Source organism: Solanum pennellii, chromosome 11 (assembly GCF_001406875.1).
Source record: "Solanum pennellii chromosome 11, SPENNV200".
Taxonomy (NCBI): Eukaryota; Viridiplantae; Streptophyta; class Magnoliopsida; order Solanales; family Solanaceae; genus Solanum; species Solanum pennellii.
This window is the reverse complement of record NC_028647.1, coordinates 58,521,325-58,537,787: the sequence shown is the minus strand read 5'-3', so window position 1 is coordinate 58,537,787 and position 16,463 is coordinate 58,521,325. Positions and strand designations below refer to the sequence as shown.

General features: G+C 35.9%; 1 protein-coding gene across 1 annotated transcript; it reads right to left on the bottom strand.

Moving 5' to 3' along the window:
* Positions 1-213: 213 nt before the first annotated feature.
* Positions 214-11,098, bottom strand: LOC107004901 (zinc transporter ZTP29). The gene is made up of 12 exons (XM_015203305.2): positions 10,725-11,098; positions 10,033-10,091; positions 9,639-9,731; positions 9,445-9,534; positions 9,277-9,358; positions 7,590-7,645; positions 2,803-2,859; positions 2,204-2,244; positions 1,589-1,656; positions 1,384-1,440; positions 1,170-1,287; positions 214-625 (listed from the first exon to the last, which is right to left on the bottom strand). The coding sequence occupies exons 1-12, from the start codon at positions 10,786-10,788 to the stop codon at positions 580-582; spliced, it is 831 nt and encodes a 276-aa protein (XP_015058791.1). The 5' UTR covers positions 10,789-11,098; the 3' UTR covers positions 214-579.
* Between the last annotated feature and the right edge of the window lie 5,365 nt (positions 11,099-16,463).

Below are 16,463 nucleotides of genomic sequence, written 5' to 3'. Positions count from 1 at the left end.
TCACACTTATTGTTGATATTATTAATCCATACATATATGCTCAAAGTCCAAACTGATTTTTTATTTATTGTCATATTTTGCTGAGGTCTTTGAGAAACAAACCCTTCTACCTCCCGATATGTTGTTATTGTTGCCACATGTGTTTAGTTAAAGTTAGCTTTTAAAATGGCAGACTTAGCTGTGTTTGCAAGAATGAATTTACATTTTCCAGCATTCTTCAGTAAAATACTTTTCGAGCTCATTATTTTCATTAAAAAGGTTAGTTCTGTAACATAGTTACAACGAATTGAAAGTTGGATAACCATTTGTAAATTAATCCACACAATGTTTTGCCCATGTATCTCATGTTCATATATGAGATACTGGCTGAGGGATTTGAGATCTCTGTGCATTTCCTATTTTACTATAAAACAATCTCAGAAACTGTTATACCTTCACTCTCATTCAGCTTGCCAAACCAAATGTCATGCCTCATGGATTTTGTAAGAATGTGAATTGTAGTTTCGAAGCTTAGCACCACGAAAAAACTCCATCCAAGTTCAGAGCAGTACAAGTAGTGAAACACCATATGACTAAGAACTACAAGCTCATGTCCGCTGGCAAGCTCCGTTCTAGGAAATATAGGCTGCAATAGGAGAGAAGGTAAAACTACAGCAAAAGTAAAAAAGAAAAAGAAACGAGAAAGCATAAGAAGATAACAGAATCGATATTCAGCAAGCAGCTTTGATGAGGTAGGTGCCATGCCCAAGACAAACAAATTTAGAAAGAAAGAATCCTTTACAAGATGTAATTATAGCAGATTCCTTTGTAACTATTTGAATCGGTAAATGAAAGAACAATCAGCTTAGTAGTATGCTGGTACTGCTCAGTTCCTCAAGTACTAGCATTAACTGAATAACAGTGTCTTCTATAAGATTTTACTCCAACCATTAAGCATCTAAAAATTAATATACTTCCATTTTATGTCGTTATTTTTAAAAAATTTAGAATCAAGCAAAGGAGGTTCCACCAGAGCAAAAGCATGGAAACAAAAAAATGAAATCAAGTTGCCACTGAGTGCATGTAATGTTAACTCATTGAAGTTCGGAACCTTTCAAGTCGAAGTACAATAGTTAGCTGTGTTTTGTAACTACCAGGAGAGATGTTGAAGTTCACAGAAGTTATCTCACCTCGCAGACATGAAAGCCATTCCAAAGAACACAGCTTTGACAGCTCGCTTCTGACCGGCATAGTCAAATGCCAATGGAAGCATCTCATGTAAGGTTAAAAATGCCATCACCCCTCCCACTGAAAGCAACATGATCCATTAGAGGATACCATAATTCAAAAGTATGTTTCTCCTTTCTCATCAGTCAAGAAACTAGAAGTAAATATCATATCAACCTGCTCCCAGGAGGCCTTCCAGAATTTCAGGATTCAAGCTGCTTGGAAATAGATATGCTGCAATCAAATCATGTTTAAATTAAAAAATGAATTCTGAACCTATACTCTGCTTTATGTACACAGTGTTCTACTTGAACTAAAAGACATGGATATCAAGTAAATATTAACCTTCCAAAAGAAAAGGACACGAATATCAGGTACTCACCCACAATAATTACACCCAGAGGCTCCGCGAGACCAGAAAGTGTTGCCAATTTGAATGCCTGCCATTTGCTGAGGCACATATAGACTCACTATATAAATCTCAACCGTCTAAGAAAAAATATGGGGATAGTGCATACAACAAGATGAGCTTTGGTGAAACTAATTATGATTGAAGTGTTCTTTAGTCATTGCATGACATAACTAGAACTTTATCCTTGCAATGCCATTGACAGATCCATGATGAATTGTTCTGAGCAGAAGAAATAATTTTATTTCTACAAAGTAATGAGAGCATCTTGTATTCCATAGCTTCCAGCAACTTCAGTTATGTGCATGTAAGTCTTACGATTTAAATCGCTCGATGTAAGTTTTATAATTTAAATAGCGCAGTCTTTATGACTCAAATAGCCTTAAGGCCTCAAGCATAAGATGTACAGATAACATGACTTTGTCGAGAAACTATATTCATATGACCTGACTAAATTGAAAATAAGATGGTTACGTGCATCGAGTCTATTAAATAATTAGAAAATTAACCTAATAAGAAACCCAGATTGATACAAGCAAAAGATGCTATCTTTAATTAATACTAAGTTAGTCTACTAGGAACCATTACCTCTGTGTTGCAAAATAAACTGGAAGTGCAACTGCAACACCCTGCAACCAAATAAATCAGGTTCCCAAATGGAAAAAGGAACAAAAAAGACACATACATTAGTTCTTTTTAGTTTGATCCCAATAAACATGTTGATTGTTAATTTACCTGTTTTGGCAAGACTATCCACTGTTTTTACAGTAGATGTCTTCCTTGGCATCGTCAATCAATCTACGATCTCAACCCAACTCAGCTGGGGATTTGGTAATAATATGGAAATGTATGAAAGAATCAAAAGTGCCCAAACAATCCACAGGCTTTATCTTTAAATATAGGCCACACATGGCTCTTAATAGAACTCATAAGCACATTGATTTATTATTTACATACATGATCAACAACAATCTGCTCAGCAGAGAAAATTCAAATAACATGTTCATAGAGCCAAAAATAAATGAAACCAAGAATACTACAGCAATCAGGTACATGCACATACACATTGTGATAGGATAAGATATCTTATATTACAGCTGTAATAAGGAGTCCATTAGTGTATTCTTGCACTCAAAAAACATAAGAGAAATCAGGAAATAAACTGGTAAATTTGTAAGAAAGTGTACCTCTGGTATATTGTGTAAGGCAATAGCAAGAGCCAAGTTCAGACCAACACGAAGTCCCTAAAATAAAAGCATGATGAAAAGATAGTAAGCTCTAAATAATTACAAGTTTATAACTGAAGATCAGTTGCCTGCAAGTTTAGTCACCATAAGAAGAGTGAATTGAGGTGAAATTAGATGGGATTGCAGTACCTAAATGCAAACAATTGATATTTAGGCTCGTTGTTCCAGGAGAATGAAATGATAAATGAGGATGTTGCATATAGAATCAAAATCGGATAGTTAAAAATATAGAAGTGCTACAAGGGTGTTATGTAATAGAAGGATGTTTGCTAAAGTGAAAATAGAAGTTCTATAGAACAGCAAATGCTGTGTGTGACTGAACGTTGGACCACTAAAGTTTAACACATCCACGAGATGAATTTTGGATATATGCCAATGCTAAGATAGATGTGTCGTCGTACAAAATTAGGCAGGACTAAAACTGATCACATTCGCAAGGTTCAAGTGGCATCATCGAGGATACAATGAAAGAATGTCGGTTGATATGATTTGGCATGTCCTGCATTGACCTCCAAATGCAAGTTGTGAAACCATGGGAAGTGAAGGTATTAAAAGAGAACGAGTTAGACCTAAAATCACATGGAAAAAAGTTGTCTCAAAGGACCTAGAATATCTGAGGTCCATGTAAACTAAGCAAAAGATATAGCATAATAGAAGAAAGATTTACCCAGGCAATACATATTCTTAATGCTAGCACTTTTACGAGGAAGTATGCTTTCTAAGAGTTGTTTAGCCTTTCAGAGATTTATACATTTTAGAAAATATAGAAAACTTCTAATAAATTTAATATGTATTTGAATAATATTGGCATGAGATGAGCTTATGGAATCACATGGTCAGTGAAGATTCATATGACCGGCCTTGAATTGTTTGGACTTTATGAAGTTGTTATAACTGAGGATCTTGACTTTTCCAAGAAAAGACTTCAAAATGTCTTCTCATCAAACAAAGAAAGTTATAAACACGTTCTTTCTAGAACTAACATGTATCAGTAGCAGCACTAGTTCAGTTTGCTTGAAGCCAAACTCAGAACTTAATTTTCTGACACTTCCATTTTTCTTTCCGAACAACAAATGGCACCTAAAGTTATTTGAAATCTACAATGTAGATATGCAAGAGAAGATGGGATTGTGCAATTCCTTGCCCTGTAGTTCAGTGCATTTGGTACAGTAGAATGACCACAGAAATGATAAAGGAAAAGTTGGAAGTTGATCTGGGAAGTCATCCCTCTCTGATGTAACAGGAATGATGTCGAAGCAGATTATGACAAGAAATATTGGGTCTGTAGACCGCGTTGTCCTCATTTATTTCCTTTTTCTATGAAGGTTGTTCCGTGCAATTTATACCCAAGAAATGTATACTTTATGCACAGTAAAATGGTACAATTTTAAGCATTTTATTAATATTTCACATTACATAGAGTCTGTTTGGATACTTATTTGAAGTGCTTTTAAGCCAAAATGGCATTTAAGCACTTTGTAGTGTTTGGATAAAACAAAAAGTATTTGTAAGCACCTTTTTTTTAGAAGGAATACTATTAAGCACTTGTTTTCAAGACAAAAAGACAAAAATAAGCCAAAAGCCATAAGTTAGAATTCCTAAATTATGTTTTTTGTTTATAAGAAAAAACCTATAAGCCAATCAAAACAGGCTCTAAGTGCATGTATCTAAATTTTAATCCCGACACTACTCCAAACTGAATAAAACCAATATTGTGCAAGTTGAGCAACCATGACTAAACAAGTGATATATAATGTAAGTGTCAAGATTATCCCTAATCTATGGCCGCATAAAATATGTTAAAGAATGTTTTCTGTTATCACAACAGTTGGTTCTTGCTCTTAATTTGATTAAGACATTTAAGATTACTTAAACATATGTTTTCTGAAGCTTATTTGCTTATTTTCTTTTAATCTTCAACAACTGTTACCTAACAAGTAAAAGGCAGGTCTTATAAAACAGTAATGAAGACCAGCAATGTCATATGAGAGTGATTATTAGTCCTCCAAGCTCAATATATCAAAAACCTGAGTGTCATAGAAATGTTGATGTTAAGATGGAGTATCAGACGGAGAATAAAATAAAAGGTCACCTCAGGTGCCTTGGCGATACCCTATGTAACCTCCATACTCACCAACAATGATGACTAAACGTGGTGAAAGGGACTGAGGCGAAGCCAAAATCACATTGATGAAAGGGACTGAGGAAGTCTTAAAGACCAATGACCCCTTCAAATGTGAACTTAGAAAAGAATACAACAATTGGAAGTAAAGAATCTATGTCGACAATACCAACTAGTTCAAGTTAAAGTCTAGTTGTTGTTATTACACTTGTATTTAATCCATTGACTCCAGAAGGGCTTTATTCTGGGTAAAAACTTGTATGTTTATGTTGTAGGTGTAAGTCTGAAATTTAGAGTTTCAATTGTTGGAGAATGCCTAATTTTCCTTAAAAGACAAATTTCCAGTAGAGAATGGCATAGGCCTAAAGAGATTCACCGCTTTAGTGGAAAGCTTAGATAAGGAGGATAAGAGGAAGAATAGAAAGAGGTATAAGGTGGTGAATAAGGAAGCGGTCATGGCAGCTAAAAGGACAGCTTTTGAGTATTTGAATAAAGAGCTTGAGGGGAAGGGAGGGTATAGGAAATTGTATAAGCTTGTGACCTGGATCATATGAAGTATATCAAGGATGAGAATGATGAAGTATTACCCCACAAAAAGAATTGTGAAATGTTGGTAGAAGAGGCACACATTAGACGGAGATGGCAGACATATTTGCATAAGCTCTTGAATAAAGAAAGGGCCCGGGATATCGGGTTCAGGGAGTTAGAGCATTCCGAGAGTCATAGAAATTTTGGGTGTTGTAGGTGCATAAAGGTTGTGGAGGTTAAGGGGCCTATTCGTATGAGCAAAGGTGCAATCAGGCTAGACGAGATACCAATGGAGTTTTGGAAGACACAGATTAAGCAGGTATGGAGTGGTTGACTGGGTTGTTGATGTCATTTTTAGGACAGCTAAAATGCCAGAAGAATGGAGGTGAAGTACAATAATACATATGAGAAAAAGGGTGAAATTCAACATTGCAACAACTATAGGAGTATTAAGCTACAAGAAATACTATGAAAGTTCGAGAGAAGGTGGTCGAAATGAGGATGAGGAGGGTGTATCTATATCTAAAAACCAACTCGGCTTCATGCTGAGACAATGAACTACAAAAGTCATCCATCTTACAAGGAGATTCTTAAGAGCAGTATAGAGACATGAAGAGGAACTTAGGTATAATATCATCGACCCAGAAAGGCGCACGATAAAGTCCCTATGGAGATCCTATAAATATGTCTAAAGACTAGAGGTGAACCTCACACTCAAATTAGAGCAATTAAGGACATGTACGGTGAAATCAAGACCCGGGTTAGAACAATGGGAGGTGACTCGAAACACTTTTTGGTCATGATGGGTTTGTACCTAAAACCATCTCTTAGCCCATCCCTATTTGCCTTAGTGATGGACAAATTGAACACAACATATTCAAAGGGAGGTGTTGTGGAGTTTGCAGATGACATAGTATTTATTGATGAGATGTGAGGTGGAATTAATGATAGGCTCGAACTTTGGAGATAGACCGTAAAGTCTAACGGTTTCAGGTAAAAACGGACAAAAACAGAATAATTGGAGTGCAAGTTTAGATATGAATGTGTCAGGACCAGGTGAAAGTGAAGATCAATGCACAAGTCATACCTAAGAGAGGAAGCTTCAAGCATCTTGGGGTCCATGATCCAAGGAGATGAGGAGATCGATGATGATGTCACACATTATATTGGTGCGAGGTGCCGAGATTAAGATTTGCATCTAAGGTACTACACGATAAGAGAGTGTTGTCAAGGGTAAGTTCTACAGAGTGGTGATTAGACCAACTTTGTCATATGGGACAAAGTGTTGATTAGTCAAGAACGCCCACATTCAAAAGATGAATGTAGTAGAAATAAAGATGCACCGATGTGAGCGTACTAAGAGAGATACTATTAGAAACGAAGTTAGACAGTACAAGGCGGGCTTGACCTGTGTGGAGGACAAGATGAGGGAAGTGAACAGAGATGATTTGGGCATGTGAAGAAAGGGTATGTGGATGTGTCAGTAAGGAGATGTTAGGTTGAATATAGTGGGAGTTAGAAGAGGTGTTATGAGAGTAGAGGTAGGTCAAAAAAGAATTGGGGAAGGTAATTACACAAGACATGGCACAATTTCAGCTTACTAAAGACATGACCTTAGATATGAAGGTATGGATGTTAAGGATTAGGCTAGAAGATTTGGAGGAACCCGAGTATTGTCGCACTTTAGGTGGGAGAGACAAGGGGCTAGCCCCATCTCCTTTTCACCTTTTTAGTAGTAGTATTTAAACAATTGTTATTCTTCAATGTTTTCTATTATATGTTGTTGCATTTGCTTGAATAACTTCTCTTTTGAGTTAAGGGTCTATTGAAAACAACCTCTCTACCCCACAAAGGTAGGGTAAGGTTTGTGTACATCTCCATTCCCAGACCCCACGGGTGATACATACAGCGGACTCCAACCATTTTTGGATTTGAGGTGCCATTTATTAATTGAAACATTCTTAACCTTACGGTTCTTAAAATAGAACGAAACAAAATATCATAGGTCAAGCAACAATGACTAAGGTGATCACTATAGAAGATTATAAACATCAGACAATGAAGAAAGGAGAACTACCTTCATTGATCCAAGGAACACAGCCATCCCTTCAGGAAAGTTGTGCAAGCTTATACCTGGACAGAAAAGCCAATGCAAACCATGTAAGACATCCTATAATGAATGAAGTTATGGTTCAAATGCATATATTATTCTCTTCTCTTTCCATCTTGCCAGTCCTTTCATCTAATTATATTAGTGTAGTTTATGAAGAAATGGAGATTAAGAAGTCAATTTGACTTTTATAGTATATTAGTACAAGTAGCTCAATAACTTGATAAATGTGTTTTGATTGCTAGACATATGTGCAAGTACTATAGAATTCTATTTGCTAAAGTACTCTTGAAAATTTAGGAACATCTCATCCTAGGAAATGTGGTCCCTTGAATTAGATGTGGGAGAAAATTTGTAAGTAAATGAGCATTCATTCTGTAACAAAACATGGGGTGTTCCGTTTAAGAGAAAGGAAAAAGAAGAAGAGGTATGCGGGGGAGAGGGCTCCCTGTGCAATAGATAAATGACACTATTGCTCAAATAGTTTTCTTTTACTAATACAATTTTATAGAACTTTTTCAAATATTTTAAATTATTAACTCAACAGACTTGTAGTACTTTCCATGAAGTTATCAGAATATGTAAATTTTATTTCAGAAGAACAGAAAATTTTATGCCAGATTCAAATGAAAATTTGGGGCTTTGACCCTCTTATTCCAAACTTCTTCACATAAAACAGGACGGAGGGAGTATGGTTTTCTACAAACTATTGAAGGAAATCTACTTTTACTATAGGAAGACCTTACATATTACAGCACAAATAAGTTACACCACAACAGTCCAAATAGAGACTTGACTTATGCTACAGACGATAGGAATGAACAGAAAGGGATTTTTAACCACAAGACTGTGCATCTAGCACCTACTAGAAACCTTAGCTGAAGGGTAAACTTAATTCTTCTTTTTTCTCCTGATAACCATGATGTGTAGGCCATCTTTCACGCACCTCGACTAATTCCACTCAATACCTACCACCTCCTACCAACAACTAATTCTAATGACAAACTAGATAAGAAAAACAAATTTAGAATGATTTGTAATATTCTTCTCATAACATAACACTGTGGAAACTGAACAAGACTCCAGAAATGAATTTTGAAAAAATCTCCAGGTAAATTATACAGGACACACTATATCACTCTTTAATTATGTTGCTCAAGACTATGCTTTAATTGGGGGCAATATATAGAAATATAAGTTAACTTCCTAATAAAATTTCTCATGTAGGTGGGGAGTGCTACTACTTCAGAGACATAAAAATGAAGTTCAAAGCAAGATTTTTTTTAAGCATATATGTACTCTTGCATAAAATAATTGTATAGTGACTCTGAAATAACAAGAAAATTCAAAAATAGGCTTCCACAATTAGCACTTCATCAGACCTAGTTCACAAACTACTTCAGAGACATAAAAATGAAGATTAATCTAGATTTATTTTAAGAATGTATTTGCTCTTGCATACAATATTTGTAAAGAGACTCTGACACAACAAGAACGTCAAAAATAGGTTTCCACTATCAGCACTTAATCAGATCTAGTTCACAAACAATTCAGTGTTCTTCAATTGAGAACTCAAATGGATGGTTTACAGCATAACAGAATCAAAAAATGCTGTAAAATCTATGGGAATTACAAACCAATACAGCAAACTAACCTACAGCTGTGATGATTCCACTAAATAAAACTTGGCGGCGATGCTTCTTCATAATATCCTTACCCCTATCATCTCCGTCTTTCTGTTCTCATGCAGAAAACCATTTTATTCTTTGATAGTTTTTGCATAAACGAGATTCTCCGATAAAAAAAACAAATCACACCATACCTTTTTGCCTTTGGCACTTGAAATGGGTGCAAGTGTAGGTTCCGGGATGAAATTTGAAACAAGAGCAAAGAAGATAACACCTGCAAAAAACTGACAGCCCAGAGATTCGCAAGTAAGATCCAAGAACTGTATGTTTCTTCTTGAAGTGGAAAAAAGATTTAAAAAGTTCAAAATAAAATTAGGAGATAGCTCACCCAGAGGTTTCCTTTTAAGAAGCCAATGGAGTTTATAGCATTATGAGCCAAGTCAAAGAATGATATGCTAAGCATAAGACCGGCAGCAAACCCCTGCACAACCAAAGAAGTTATTCAGGTTCAGTTCTCTGAAATCTACGTACATCTTGGATTCCACATCTGACCATAATGAGTTCTTTTAAGCTCGAGAAGCTTAAACCATCAGTAGTTAAAATCAAATGATCCTTTTCTTCAGCTCAAAATTTAAAATACTCAAGTCAGAAAATATAGAAAATAACCAACAGTAAACATTTACGAGACAGCATGCTTAAACAAGCAAGTGACAAAGAAACCATGAATCACTTAAATTAACAATTGTACTTTTGACACTCTGACCAATACGATAAACCATCACCTGTAAAAGTCCTAGCATCTTCAAGTTAGGAGTCTGGCTAATAACCACAAAAAGTGCACCTGCAGATAAGAAAAAATTAGATCAGATCACTAAACTTTCTTTGGGAAGGACTCTTGTAGCTTCAACACTCAGAAACTCAAAACACACAAAGGAGGTGGAAACAACCACCATAAAGTAATAGCGCCATCAGTCTCTAATGTATATTATACAGTTTTTATTAGCTAAGTGGGATTGTATGAAATTTTAGCAATATGGTTTTCACTATGCTTACATAAACGACACAGGATTGAGCACAAAAAATGAAAAAGACCACACTTTGACTTCAATTACTCAAACAACTTCACTTCATCTGTCCCAATTTATGTGGTACACTCCTCGCTTTTTATTTTATCCAAGAAAATGACTGCATATCTATATTTAAAAACAATTTAACTTCTTAAATACCTTATCCATTGCCAAATAATGGCTTAATTAGACCACAAGTTCCAAAAACAATTCTGTGTTTCTTAAACTCCATCCCCTGGTCAAACAAGGTTACATAAGTTTCATATTCCTCTAGCTATGTTATAATTGGGGAAGAAAAACATAAGCTTAGAGCACTTTCGGGCTCTGATAATTTACCCAATTTTACAAAGTAGAAAAATAAGCTATTCCAAACAAAGAAATTAAAAAAATAGGAACTTTTTACTCACCTAGAGAGGTACTCAATCCACCCAACAATGAAAGACCAAGAGCAACAAGAACTTGAGAATCCATAGAAAACCCTTTGCTCTGAAACCCCTTTAGCCAAAAACAAAAATTCACAGAAAAAGAAGAAGAGTCAACCCAGAAAAAATCTGGGGTTTCTTCTCTGTTATTCTTTATTTGAAGCAAATGGGTGTTGGAGATTGATATCAAGAATATAAGATGTAGGCTAAGAGCTCCCCTAAATATCAAATTTTGGAGAGCCCAAATACTCAATAGCCTTCAGGAATGGGGCAGATGAAAGAATGTGTAGAGTCAAAGAAAGAGATAATGGAAACGAAGGGATTCAAGATATTAGAAACTTCTTGCTTTAGGCCATGGAAAGTTCTAACTTTTTTTTTTAAAGAAAAAATGATAAATATACTCGAATTATCATAAACAATATGTAGATATTCTCCATCATATTTTTGAGATATTAGTGCCTTAATCGTCAAAAAAGTAGAGCATATATGTCTTCACTCTAACGGAATACTAAATAGGGACACGTGAAACAATCTTATTTGTTAATTCTATATTTAATAAATATCGAATTGGTAAATAAGATTATGACACGTGTATATCTATTAGTATAAAAGATATATATACTCTATTTTTTGTAGGGGTGAGCATTCGGTAATTCGATTCGGTTTCAGGTTTTTTTTTAATTTTTTTGATTTTCGGTTCTTGTACAATGTGTACCGAACACCAAACCGGAATAATTCGGTTTGGTTCGGTTTTTATTATTTTGGTTCAGTTTTGTTATTTCGATTTTTTTATTGGGCCTGCTTAGTTGGGCTTTTAAATATTTACAAATTTTTTTGTTTGATTTTTCAGCTTAATGGGCTAAAAATAGTTACATCAAAAAGTGTCTTTTACTTTTTAATTTTTTATTTTAAATTATAGGGGTGCGCATAAACACCGGAAAACCGAAACACCGAATCGAACCGAAGTTTTTTAGAATTTCGGTTTCGGTATTTCGGTTTTCGGTTCGGCTTCGGTTTAATTTTTTGTATTTTTCGATATTTCGATTCGGTTTTCGGTACGTATTATTCTGATTTTTGGTATTTCGGTTTAAACCGAAATATTATACTATAATTTATAAATTATATTATATTAATTAATAATTATTAAAATTAAATAATTTTTAAAAAAAGAAAGTAAGAAACCCTATCCCTCCTATTAGGCTATTCCTCTCTCTTTCTACAGATTTTTTTTCTCCTTTCATCTTCCTCGGTTCCTCTCCTCGTCAGCTCTTCTTCCTCTTCCTTTCTCCTCTTCCTCTTCTACTCCAGGCTCCAGCCAGAAGCATCAGCACTTCAGCAGCGCCGCCGTCCACCAGAGAAGCAGCAGCGCCGCCGTCCACCAGAGAAACAGCAGCGCCGCCGTCCACCAGAGAAGCAGCAGCAGCCGCGAGAAGCAGCAGCACTGCAGCAGCGCCGGCGCCGTCCGACTCCGCCATCAATATTCAACCAGCCAGGCGCCAGCACAGCAGCCGCCAGTCGCGCAGGAGTCAGACAGGCGACAGCACAGCAGCCGCCAGCCGCGTAGGAGTCAGACAGGCGACAGCAGGTATATTTATTTTTTATTTTCTTGACTTTTTTCATTTTTTTTCTTTCTGATTTTGTTTTGTTACTAGTTATTTTGAATTTATTGTGATTTTTTATATATATATAGATGGCTGAACAAACACAATTAAATATGGGTGTAGCTGTAGCTGATCAAAGTCGAATAAGTATGGCTGATTCTACGGATAATACACCTAGTAATAGCAATGATCCGTCGATTGGCACATAAATAACAATAAAAAAGAAAAGAAATGGATCCTAGATCTCTTGTTTGGCAACACTTTGAAAAGGTTTTTGAAAATGGTGTATTAGTTAAAGCAAAGTGCTTACATTGTAAACAATATTATGCTGCCAATACAACAAGAAATGGAACAAATGGACTAAAACAACATTTGACTTATCGGTGTAAAGTGTATAAACCTCCGGCTGTTGCACCCGGTATTCAAAAATTATTAAATATTCAAAATAACAATTTAGAGACTTGGAAATTTGAGCAAGAGGTATGTAGGAGAGCTTTAGTTGAGATGATTATTTTGGATGAACTACCTTTTAGTTTTGTTGAAAAAGAAGGCTTTAAGAAGTTTATGAGTAAAGTCCAGCCTTTGTTTCATATTCCTTCTCGTAGAACCATAATAAGGGATTGTTATGAAGTTTATGGTGAATTGAGAATAAATTTGAAACAATCTTTAAGAGAAACACAACCAAGAATTTGTCTCACAACAAACACATCGACTTCAGTGCAAAGAATCAATTATATGTGTTTGACTGCTCACTTTATTGATAGGGATTGGGTGCTTCATAAAAGAATATTGAATTTTTGTCCTATCACTAGTCATAAAGGTGAGCATTTGGCTGAGTCTATTAGTAATTGTTTACTTGATTGGAAGTTGGATAACGTTTTTACTGTTACGGTTGATAATGCATCTTCAAATGATGTGACAGTTTTAGAGTTGTCCAAAAAATTAGATATGTGGGGAACTAATTTGATGGAAGGTAAGCATCTCCATGTGAGATGTATGGCTCATATACTTAATCTAATTGTGCAAGATGGTTTGAAAGAAATTGGTCCTTCTATCAAAAGGGTGAGACAAATGGTGAAATGTTGACACCCAATTTTGACCCGCGTCGGTATAAATTAATTATCGAGCTTCCTAAATTTTCCAAATAATTTAAATTAATTAGTTTTATAAATTTTACGAATATAATATAATACATGAATTTTATGTTGCTTCGAATACGTTTTAACATAATTTTTGATAATATATTTTTACATAATTATGTATATAATTAGTATATCTTATGATTATTCAAAAAACCATCAAAAATATACATTTAAATGTTTTATTAAACTAGTTTAATTTAAATTATAATTATACTTTTGAATCACTTTTATGATTTTAATAATTATTTTGCTAAATTAAAAAAGCTCATTGATTAATTAATACGAATTCATTTTTTATTTTAAGATGTAGCCATTTTTATTTTTAAAATTGGCCAGCTTTTAAATCTAACCCAATTCCCTTTTAATATTGCAAAACCAGACTTGGGCCCTTTTCCAACAATCCATCAGCCCAACCCCCCTTCCAGCCGCCCAGGCCCACTTCTCCCTCAAGCCGACCCAACACTAAAATTAACCCCCAGGCCCAATTTCCTCAAGTTTTAATCCCCAGGCCCACCCGTTCTTCCCTCCTCTTCCCTTCCTCCAGCCCAACCCATTTCCCCAGGCCCAAACCCCTTTTCCCCCCTTTCTTCTTCCTCACACGACATTCCCAATAGAAACCCAGAAAAAAAATACCCAAAAACGGAAACCCCCCTCATGCGTTCTTCAGGAAAACAGTACGAACCCAGAAAAGCGGAAAGCCCTCCCGCGTCTCTCCCCCATGCTCTCTCCCTCAAACGCCCACGCGACCTCTTCCCCACGCGAAAACAGACGTACATCCTTTGCAACGTCTCCTCCTCTGCCTCGTTCTGCTCTTGTGCAGTGTTTTTCGGCAAGAGCAGACCTGCGTGTTCGTCCTTGAGACGGTGAGATGATGCCACGTAGCGTCTATCGGACAGGAGATTGATCGAGAGCGTCCATTCTCCCCTTTCTCTTTCGGAATGGGGTCGAATTTGCAGGAAAAGGGGCTTGACCCAAAGAGGAAAACATTCAAATTTTGAATTTGAATGGGCCGAAATTCGCACAACCCATCCCAATTTCGAAACCCTAATCGTCTCTTCTATATAAACCCTATTCCCTTTTCAGTTTGAGGTTGGAAAATTTTAGGTTGGAAATTTGGTGGGAGAGAATTTCATTACAAAGAGTTAATCGAGAGCAAATCCTTGAGTCTTTTCTGTTTGTTTCCTTTTCGTAAGAACTAAAAGTGTTACGGAAGGTTAGAGAAAATTTGGGTTGAAAATTAGGTTGGAGTTTCTGGTTGGGAAATTTTGGGTTGGAAAAACTTTTCGAAGAAAAGTTCTGGCTTTTCTGTTCGTCGCGTAAGAATAGAAGGAGAGTTTTCGGAAAACATTTTGGTTTCTTTCCTGTTTGTGTAGAAGAACGGAAAGAAATAAGAGTATAAAGCAATAGCGAAGAGAAATCGAGATATCGCATTCTCGTTCCGGTGATACTGAGTTCGTGGTGGAGGTCGCCGCTGTTGCTGTGTCGCTCGTATCGTCCCAAAGTTCGCTGCCTAAAGAAAGGTGAGAATCGACCCTTATTTCGCTTATGACTCGTCTTCTCTCTTGATTGTTGTTTGTACATGATGGGCTGGCATAAGTTTTTCTTGTATATGTCGTGTTTCTTTGGTGTTCTGGGTGCTGCTGCTGATCGATATACTGTTTTTTCTTTCTTTTTGTTCCGTTTTGAGTTCAAATGTGTTAAAACATTCTAATGTTGAGTATACGTGGCCTGTTTGTTGTGAATATAGGATGTTATATTTGTTGGATTTGGTTCGAGTTCGTGATATCGTGTGTTATGATTATGTTCTGTTATGTTTATTGGTTTTGTATTGCTTTTTGTTCCGAGTTTGTCATGGCGTAGCAGCCATCGTCTTATCGTATTAGGCTTGAAGTGAGTTGTTTCTGAAGAGCCATGGATTGAGGATATGATGTTGCATCCTTTGTTTCCCTCCCTTAGAGTTAGACGAATTGAAACAAGGTAGCCTAATATCGATTGATAGATTCGTACGTTTGTTGATCTCTGTTTGACGCTTGAAGTTTCCTATATGTTCGTCTTTCTTTCCTCGAGTTTATTTCTGGTATGCCTTCTGATTCCTTACTGCTCGAGGTATTAATTATGATCTTTTCTCTTTACCACAGTTAAAATATAAGAGCAATGTTTCAATCTCCTAAGTCTGTGCGCACATTCGTGTTGTTCGTTTTCGAGCTTATGTTTTTCTTGCATAATTCTGGCCACTGTAATGTTTTTTTTTAGATATTTCAATTATATGTATGACTTTATTGTCCAAGTATGTTGCTCCATCATCATATAGTCAACACATCTAGCCCAATATAAAGCATATTTCCTCTGTACCGAACCCATATGATTGAAAACCATTTTCGTTGTGTTCCTATGACCTCTTGCCATGAATGGGTTTAAATTTTCTCTTTATGGTTTGCATAATGTTGATGTCGTTTTATGCCATAGAGATTTAATTAGCATGATTTATAATGTGCATTCATCTTGTCTAAATGATTAATGAAGTCTTGAGATTCCTTTATTTGCCCTTTTGTTATGTATTTACGTGTAAATGTTTTTGTCACGACCCAAAACGAGCCGCGAGTGGCACCCACATTTATCCTCTTATGTGTGCGAACCAACCAATCTAAACCCCAATCATTTACCCATAATGAACAAAATATAATGCGGAAGATTCAAAACTCATTAATATAACCAATAAATAACTTCTAAAATTTAATACTTATTATTATTCCCAAAATCTGGAAGTCATCACCACTTGAACATCTATCCTCAAATTACTAAATCTAAGAATATCTAGGAAGCTAAAATAAATAAACAGCTAGTCCATGCCGGAACTTCAAGGCATCAAGACATGAAGAAGAAGATCCAGTCCAAGCTAGAAGCATTAGCTCACCCTGAGATCTGGCGTGATGAAGACTGGCTAGAGTTGCGGTTGAGTTGAAGACGATGGCACGTTTGCT